General features: G+C 34.9%; 1 protein-coding gene across 1 annotated transcript; it reads left to right on the top strand.

Moving 5' to 3' along the window:
- The first annotated feature begins 7,352 nt into the window (after positions 1-7,352).
- LOC122890505 (ribulose-phosphate 3-epimerase-like) lies at positions 7,353-8,119 on the top strand. The gene has a single exon (XM_044226161.1). The coding sequence runs from the start codon at positions 7,640-7,642 to the stop codon at positions 8,117-8,119; it is 480 nt and encodes a 159-aa protein (XP_044082096.1). The 5' UTR covers positions 7,353-7,639.
- The last annotated feature ends 2,119 nt before the right edge of the window (positions 8,120-10,238 follow it).

Raw genomic sequence — 10,238 nt, 5'->3', positions numbered from 1 at the left:
TTAGATTTCACTGTCATTAGATGGAGCAATTTGGCAGCATGGTTAAAAGAAATTGTTTTGTACAGCTACTGTTTTGGATATATAGTGGTGTTGTGTGGTGCTTACGTATGTAATGCTCTATCCTTCTCCCTGGTGAGCCTGAGGATCCATCAGAGATTCTTATCCCTTTTAGGAAAGCAGAGATGCTGTTGATGGTCTGGAAGTCATCCATGGTAGGCAACATGGCCAGGCTTTGGGATAAGAGTTTAGGATTCAATGTCCAGTCTAGAAGGCATCTGATATGATTTTCTTGATAGTGTGAGCCTCTGTTGTGGAAATATTTCCTGTATTTTTTCTTCAGTAGGCCTCATATGTGTACCTAATTTCTCTTAACTAGAAAACATGGCAGGATGCCATGTTTGATAGTAGGTTTGTAGACAAATAATTCTAAGGCTACCTATGCTGATTTTATTAATTATATATCTGCTGGTTCTTAGATTGGGAACACATATGTAAAACCACATCAGAATTATGTGAAACATGAAGGTTTTTGGACGAGCCTAGAATCCTAGGGAAAGTCTTTTAGTCTTGGAACAGTTCAACATTAAAGGATGGATGCATGTCTCTCCTTTTCTTCACGGCACACAGGGAAGAAGATTTCATGGTTTTCCTTAAAAAAATAAAAATTAATCATTTCAGTGTTCCAGTATTTATTCTCTCTTTGACTTCCTTGAAAAAATTGCTTTGAGCATATAAAAGAAAACCTGTACTGACTTTTTTTCCTAATTATATATGGAAGTCTTGTTTTGCGACAGATTTATTTCTAGAAACCAAAAACATTTTGTTGTTTTTAATTAAACCAGGTTCTTCCTTTTACTTATGTTTAAAAAAGAGTCATCTATCTCATTCTTCCCTGAGTTATTGGCCTGTGATTTATTACCCATTCCAGACACAATTCTGCATTTTTCTAGACATTTAATAAAAACGGAAGACATGACGTATTTAGAGTTCTTCCTCACCAATATCTGGTGGATTTTTAATTGATGACTTTATTATACTGTATCCAATGCCACCCCACCACCAAACATTGCTGCTAGTGGGATTAAAACTGAAAATGTGAACACACTGGCTAAGTGTTTGCAATTAGTCCTATGTTGGCCCTTTCAACTAGAGTGCTTTTTTCCTAAGTAAACAATTTAATTTGTATAGTTCTCCTTCAAGTTTAATATTAACTTGCTTCATATGTTCTGTGTTACTTTGCTGATCGACAAACCGGCTTCAGCACTCTGGAGGGGGTACAGAACTTGTTAGTGGAAAATCATATTAAGCCCCAAATTCATAAGCTATAAAATAAAAGACAGTTGTCTCTTGCGGAATTTTGGCTGCCTGAAATTCTGGACTTTCTTGTTGGCAGCCTTAAAAATACTGGTGTAAATCAGTACCAAATGGATATCAAAATTCCATGTCCTAGTAGTAATCATTGAATTGGCTTCCAAAACAGATTCCTGGGCAAAGAAAGGGGGGAATGCTGTATCCTTAGGGATTTGGTCATTTAACTGTTGTTTAGCAATATTAAAATGTCCTAAAACTACTGGCTGCCTGAACATACACATACCTAGTCTGGGATGGCTGTCCACTTGAGATAGGAGCTGGGCTTCTTAGCACCTTCGCCCTTGCTGTGTTTTCCCGAAGTTATAAAGATGAAAATGAACTATTAATCTTGAAACTCCATCGAACATGTTTTGTTCCTCTTATTTTGCCATTTTACACATAATTTCAGCTAAAAAACACAAAATATAATTAAAAGGATTGAAGATGGTGATCCACTTCAGAGCAAAGAGGTACATGGAGTGAATACCGTTGGTCGATTCTCACAGGATATTACAGATAATGGCACTGGGTTTATCTTCACAACGTATTTCGGGTGAGTTCCCAAATCTATAATGCCATCTCTTTGGTCAGAGGGTTAGAATGAGGAGACTTAGGAAGAGAGTTAGAATGGAAAATCATTCTGTCCAAGAGGAATACCAAGATCAGTGAAGCGTAGAAGCTTGACTAATGACCAAAATTGGGCATCCAGCATGAGTCACTGAAGGTAGGTTTCACCCATTCTAGAGGTAGAGGGAGAGAAGGAGGGAAAGCTGGAAGAGGAAACAGAAGAGTCAATCTGAAAAGGAATGGTTTAGGGCACAGGTAGAGAAATGCAAGAAGGCAAAAGGTTGGGACTTGTAAAAACTATTTTTAAGTGTAAAGATTTTGCTGGGTCATTTGTCCTTCATAGTTTCATCTTGTCAAGGAATCTTTTTTTTGGTGGAGGTGGGGGGTGGAGATCTCTTTTCTCCTTCTTCCTTTCTGTTCCTTTCAAGTGTCTCCCTTCATTGTCTGAAAATTTAGGTTTATCAAGTTGTGAACTTAAACCTACATATCAATGACCTAGAATACATTCTACCATGAAAAGGTAAATTTGTTGTGGTTTGGTAAGGAGTGGTATCTGTGTGTGTGTGTGTGTGTGTTTGTGTGTGTGTGTGTGTGTGTGTGTGAGTGAGTGTGTGAATTATAGAATAAAAAGTTTAGAATGATTACCTGCTTACTCCACATAACTTTGGCACTGAGAGTGACACAATTTTTAATAGGCAACTTTACACATATACCAAGTAATGGATAGTTTAAAAACCAGTTGGGACAGAATATAGAATGTTAGTACATGTCTCCTTTTTCTGGTAGCTTGTCCTTTATAAAAATGCGTGCTTGCCTGATAGCTGTGATTTATATTAAAATATCACATTTTATATAACATTTAAACCACAAATTAACAAACAGACATGGTGAATGGTTTTCACATATTGTGAATTTTATTTGAATTCTGGTGATATAAATTATTTGGATTCCACATAGATCAAAGAAATGTGTCTATTAGAAACAAAATTATAGCAGTCTTTGTATATCCAGCCCAAACTGGCTGGAGTATCAGACTATACCTTTCAATTGTAAACTCAGAACTTGGCTATTTGATGACAATTTAGCACTTCCTACTGTTTTGGTCTACATAATTTTCCTCATTTCACCCAATATATTTGCTAAACCAAAACTGTGAAGTGAGTAATAGAGAGGGAGAAAGCATACCAAATAAATAACAGATGATCAAGTGCATCTCTTGGATGAGAAAGCATTATTTTGGTTAGAAAACTAAATACATGGGTTTCATTGTTAGATAATAAACCCTCAGGGCAAAGTCCTGGTCTCCACTTGTATTATAAAATACAGATGTTTCTTAGAATGAATGAGTACATATGTGAATGGGCATAGGGGGTGCTGTAAGGTTAGAGAGCAATACATAGACCTTGAACCCATTAGTTGGGAATCCTAATACCGTTCTATGATTTAGCCAATCAAAAGGCAGAAAGTAACTTTAAGATCTTGTCAAAATATTATAGAATCTTTTAGATAAAATCAAATGACTAGAAATTTTTCTCTAATCTGATTTTTCTCTTTCTCCCTTCCTTACGATATTCATACAGTTCTTGTGAGTTTTAGATATAATACAAATAAGTTATTGATCATGTTCAAAAACACATTTTTTGAGATGGCAGCATTACATAACCAAACACATTTATTTCCTTTAATTTCAGATCCTGTAATAACCATGGCTGCTCCATGGTTGGCAGAATCAAGTTCTGTCAACATGTTTCTGTAGAAACACCTAGAATGTTTAAATCAAAAGTTATGAATATTTAAATCAAAAAGAATATGAGGAGTTTATGAAGGGTATTCTATATGTGCATACACTTAGTATGTACTAAAAGTGATATTTTAAACAAGTACAGGGTATTTAATAAATGTATTCTAATGAGGAGTTAAATATGAAGTTACTTGTTACCATAAACAGAAATTAATTCCAGTCATATTAATGAGTAAAAATTAAAAGGAAATCATAAGAACTAGAAAAAACACAGAATAAAAGTGAGAAAGATCTTTTTTAAAATATAAAAGCAAAGGTAGAGTACTAAATTTGAACTTAGAACAACAAAAAAGCACTATAACAAGGTATAAGAAATAATAATTGAGAAATGCTTCATAAGCATAATCAACAAATATTTGCTTAGTATCTCCTGTGGGCAATGTATGGATCTGAGCTCTGGGAATAGGGGAATCAACAGAACAGAAAAAGCCAGTGTATTTACAGTGCTTACATTTTACTAAGGGAGATAACAATAAAAATATGCTTTCAAGTAATGTTAAGTGTTACGATATGAATAAAGAAGGATTTAAGGAAAAGCAAAGAAGAGACTAACAAGGTGGTAGGGGAATACAGTAGAACTGTTTGGGTTGAATGTTCTGGAGAGGTGTCCCTGATATGGTGCTATTTGAGTTGAATGAAGTGAATGAGCTGTATAAAGATCCAAGGGGAAAGCAGTGAAAGTACACCTGTCGGCAAGTACAGAAGCCCTGAGGTCAGAGCACATGGGAGTGTTTGGGAAAGTATAAGCCAGCATGCCTAGAACCTAGTGGGAGGAAGAATAGTAGGAAATGAGACCATGGAGGAAACTAGACCTTGTAGGTCTATAGTAGACCCTACAGGACCTTGTAGACTGTAATAAATGGCTTCAGATTTTGTTTCAAGTGTTAACGGAAATCACTAGTGATATTATCTGATTTATGTTTTTAAGGAGTTAAGTGGCGACTTTGTGGAAAATAAACTAAGGTAGGGGTGGAGAAGTTTAGTGCAATAATATTACCCCAGTTAATTGGTTATTGCAGTAATCTCAGGTGGGCATGATTGTAGCTCAGCGTGGGTGTTATAATGGAGGCGAACAGAGTCAAGATATATATTGAAAGTAGTATTGCTAGCTCTTGATAATGAATTGAAAACAAGGTTTGGAGAAAATCAGATATGAGTCAGATTTAAGAGAATTTAGAGTTATAGAAAAAAATTTTGGAGTCATCAGACTATGGATAGTAAAGTCATGGGATTGGATGAAATCACTGAAGGGTAAGTGTAAATAGAGAAAAGATCCCAGGACTGACTCCTGAAGTACTAAACAAAAAGTCAAAAAAAAAAAAAAGAAAGAAAGAAAGAAAGAAAGAACAGGGAGGGGTACCTGGTTGGCACAGTTGGGCATCTGACTGGTTTTGGCTGGGTTGTGGACTGAGGTCTGGGGATCCAACCCCTGATGGGGCTACGTTCTCAGTGGGGAGTCTGCTTGGATTCCCTCTTCCTCTCTCTCTGCCCCTCCTCCCCTAAAATAAATAAATAAATCTTTTTAAAAAGAAAGAAAGAGGATCCAACAGATAGTTCTCAGGCAAAACTATTGAAAAATAGAGAAGAAGGGTAATCTAATATCTCAAAAGCCAAGTAATGGTTTAGATTATAATTCAGGTAACATGCCAACATTACCGCAAATTATAAATCTTCCCCATCACCTTACCAAACATTCAGAGAGTCTAGAAAAGTAAAAGTAAAAACTCATGGACATCACCTTTAACAAAAAGTGAAGTGATTCTTACAAATTCTAGAATATGAGCAGATAAGTAAAAGCACCAACTATTAGCAGTAACAGAGGGGGGAAAGTAGGAATTTCTAATTTTCTTTGAGTCTAAAAACAAAGAATCACCAAAAGTAGTTACCTACTTAAGGAAAGGTCTATTCTTGGAGAAGAAACCTAGCAATCTGGTCTGAGAATAACAACTATCAAAACTGGGAAAGAGCTATAGAGCTCTCCCTTAACTACAGGTGAAGGTGGAAACACTAAAGTGTAAATTACATTATGCTGGTATGTCCAAGTTCTCATAATTTCCAGAAATACACAACCAAAACTTCTAGAGGAACAAAATCCCACACTAAGTAAAATCTACTGAAAGTAGAATTTAAGTTTATATGATTAATAAAGGGAGAGAGGTCCTAGATGTAAAACAGGAAATGAGACCAGGGAAAGTAGAAGATTCGGTGAGTTCCTAATTATAAATACTTTGCAAAAACAAGAGAAGAGGGGGCTCTAGAGCCATGAATCTAGGAAAGCTATCCTGTTCTGCCACCACCCCACACAGTAACTTCCTAAAATAGGAAGTCTCATCTCAGTAAAGCATGAGCAGCAGAAAATAACTGCAATATAATATATATTGTAAGCAAAAAGACTAATTCTCTGAATAATGTGCCAATGCACAGTGATGACACATCAGAAAATATGGCAAAAAAGACCAAAGAAAATTGTGACTTAATATGTCAAAACCAACTAAAGGAAATCCAAAAAACTAAAAACAATAAAGTTTGTATAATCGAGCAGAAAAGTTCAGAGATTAAGAGATTAGTTAAGAGGAGGACATTAAGTGAAAAACAGCTCAATGAATAATTAAAAATTTAAAAATTCAGAAGACTAAACTGAAAAGAACAAAAAGCTAATAGACATTAATGAAACTATAGTAAGTGAAGTAAAAAATGGAAAAGAAAAAATGAAAAACATCAAATGGAATAGAAAAAATGATAAGAGTTGTAGAGTTGATAGATTTAGCAGAATGGAAAAAACCTTTTAACACATGTCTAAATGTAATTCCCAAATAAGGAAACTAAAGAAATGAAACAGAACAAACATAAAACCTGTAAGTCAATAAACCTTTCCAGACAAAATCCAAAATTTGAATCTATCTATTAAAAAGGTATACCATATAAAAATCAACAGACAGCAGTCAATACCAAGATATATTTTAAAAATCTATTAGCTTCAAAAAGAAAGAATCTATCCTTTGGATCTTCAGATTAAAAAAACATGTTACAGGGAAAGAATGTAAAATTGACTTACTTTTCAATAGCAGTAGTTTAAGTCAGAATATTGTTTTTAAGATACTTGAAGATAATGGAAGCCAAAAATATGTATCTACCTAAACTTATCTTTAAGTATATTTGTCATAAATGAGACACTGAATTGGCAAAATCTTAAGGAATATTCCTGAAGCATTAACTAGAGAATGGATTCAGGAAACTGAGAAATACTGAGGAAGGTTCCCTATAAGGACATTAAATATATTTAACTGTAGAGTTGATGGTAGATGTAAAGGTGATAGGATATTATATATTTAATATATGTCCTCACAATAGAAATAAATTACAACTACAAAAAAAAAAACAACTACAAAAAAGTGGAAGCAGAATAAGAAGTATATGGAAATAGAATATTGTCTTATAGGTACAAGGCAAGATATTGTCTTATAGGTACAAGATGGGGATAAAAGTTACTAAAATTAGAATGAAGATGGAATTTAAAAGAAGAAAAAAGAAATTAAAGGTAAAAACAAATTAATGAGTTAGAAAAACAAGTAAACAAAAAAAATTCACAAAGACTATGAATAAACAAATTGATTCTTTAAAACTCAATTAAATTAAATCAGTTACATAAATGTGAGAAAATACAAAACAATGAGTATATGAAATAAGGTGGGTAACTTGCTCTTGGGAATCAGCACCATGGCATCTGGCTGCAAGATTGGCCCGTCCATCCTTAACAGTGATTTGGCCAATTTAGAGGCTGAGTGTCTCCGGATGCTGGACTCTGGGGCCGATTATTTGCACCTGGATGTAATGGACGGGCATTTTGTTCCCAACATCACCTTTGGGCACCCTGTGGTAGAAAGCCTCTGAAAGCAGCTAGGCCAGGATCCTTTCTTTGACATGCACATGATGGTGTCCAGGCCGGAACAGTGGGTCACACCAATGGCCGTGGCGGGAGCCAATCAATACACCTTTCATCTTGAGGCTACTGAGAACCCAGGGGCGTTGATTAAAGACATTTGGGAGAATGGGATGAAGGTTGGCCTTGCCATCAAACCGGGAACCACAGTTGAGTATTTGGCACCATGGGCTAATCAGATAGTTATGGCCTTGGTTATGACAGTGGAACCTGGGTTTGGAGGGCAGAAATTCATGGAAGATATGATGCCAAAGGTTCATTGGTTGAGGACCCAGTTCCCATCCTTGGACATAGAAGTCGATGGTGGAGTAGGCCCTGACAGTAGGCCCTGTGCAGAGGCAGGAGCTAACATGATTGTGTCTAGCAGTGCCATTATGAGGAGCGATGACCCCAGATCTGTGATCAACCTGTTAAGAAATGTTTGCTCAGAAGCTGCTCAGAAACATTCTCTTGATCAATGAAACCACAAGGAATCCAGTGTTTATGCTCGTGAATTCTTTTTTACTGGAAGACAAGAATATTGACTATCAAATCCTATCACAGTTGAAGCAGTGCTGTTTTTCTGAGCAGCTATTCATTCCAGTGACTAAAATCTATTCAGCAGAACGTCCCAAGAGGTTAGAAATTGGTGTGTATAACTACCTTTTTAGTGATGGAATTTAAAGATTAGTGTGGTAAAATACCGTTTTTACTGGGAGACTTGATTTTTATAAAGTAAAAATATGGCTGTATTAAGGTTATGAACAAAAGTGTGTCTTAAAGCCTAATGAAGGTGTACTAACTACTATGAAAAAAAATGGTTTTTTTTTCTGCATTTTAAATCTTCTCATTTCTTGGTTTTCCAAAGCAAAGGAAGTCCTTATTCCTGTTTCGTGTTATTTTGATTTGTCTGTGTGCATGATAACATGAGTAGAATGGAATGTGAAAAATCGAAGTTTGAATCTGCTTAGGATGGCGCACTGTATTCTTGCTTCTTTAACATCGGTCTTTTACTTTGCACCTTATATTTGATACCAAAAAATTGTAAAAAACAGTGTATGAAGCCCAGGGATTTCAGGTGGACTGTTCTAAAATTACAAATATAGATTTTATCAAGTTGTTTTCTTTGTCAGCTCTGCTGGAGAGGCAAGTTATACAGTGATCCCACCCGTTCCTTTTCTTAACAACAATCTTGTGCTAGCTTTGAGCAGAAAGGAAAGGAAAGTTTCTATTAGGAAGTACTATTGAGTTGAATCTGGACTCTTCTCCTTTCCAACTATTTGACTTATTTGACTTTAGCAAATCAAATCAACCAGTCTCTTTGAGTATCTGTTAACTGATTTATACATTGAATATAATTATAATAACCATGTAAGTTTATATTGAGCATTAAAACAGATCATATGCTATCTGTAAAGCTTCTGCTACTATTTCCAGAATTATAGTAGAATTGATGCTCAATACAAAGTAGCAGTCATTTATATTTTGTAGCCTATAAAGTCTTTCAATATAAGCTCATTAAATGCATAAATCAGTCTTAAGAGTAGTATAACAGGTACTTTTGTCCCCATTTAAAAAATGAAGATACTAGAGCTCAGCAACAGGTTGGTCCCATTGAAAAGAATCCAGTGGGGCACAGCAGTTCTGGGTTTGTACTTTTTTTTTTTTTTTTTTAAACAGATGGAGCCCTTGGGATGTAGATAGGCAAAGGAAGCCTCTTTTATGTAACATTGTCTTATTTGCAGTCTAATTTTATGCTAAAGCAGAACCAGATGGCTGAGGATATTCTGGATACTGTGGATTTGACCCCAAGGATATATATTGTATTAATCCAGCAAAGACGAGGTAGGCCAAAAGATGACAAGGTACAGAGTTAATCCATACACTAAATACTTAAAACTGTGTCCCAGATTATACTTTGACCACAAATGTGTTATCTGTTACTTCATTCTTGCCAATACTCTTGCTATATAATACATATGGCAGGAAATAAACAGGTGACTAGTGTCATTAAACTTCTTTAGGCTACTATGAGTTTTAAGAAATAAGGTTTGAAAAATGAGAACATTAATGCTTCCACATGAGAGCTTCCTTGGTTTTTTCTATCCTACAAGATAAAAATATGTCCTTTTATTTTGACTTAGGAAAGGTTTGTGCCATGAATAGGTGGTGTTTAATCAAATCAGACCAAACGAGGCATATAGAAATAACTTTAAATAAAAAACTTACAAAGAAGATTATAATGTCGGACATGACAAAGATTTGAGCTTATTTGCCTAGACAACTTGGGTTTGTCTGGCTTTTGTTTCCTTTTTTAAAAATAAATGTACAGTAAAACTATAGTAAAAAAAGAGTATATGAAATAAAATAATAAAGAAAATAAGAAATAGCAAAGGAGGAATAATGATAGCTGTCAAAAGAAAGGAAGTTAAGTTCAAAAGACACTTTCTTGCACACCTCTATACAAATTCATTTAAGACTCTAAAGGAAATAGCTAGTTTTCTAGGAAAATATGATTAACAAAATTAACCCTGGTAAACATAGAGAATCAAATCAAAACTAATTTAAAATATGAAATAAAAATGTAAAGAATTTTCCCAA

The sequence above is a fragment of the Neovison vison genome, chromosome 11, assembly GCF_020171115.1.
Source record: "Neovison vison isolate M4711 chromosome 11, ASM_NN_V1, whole genome shotgun sequence".
In the NCBI taxonomy this organism is placed as follows: Eukaryota; Metazoa; Chordata; class Mammalia; order Carnivora; family Mustelidae; genus Neogale; species Neogale vison.
The sequence above is the reverse complement of the archived record's forward strand: the minus strand, read 5'-3'. Positions and strand labels throughout refer to the sequence as shown.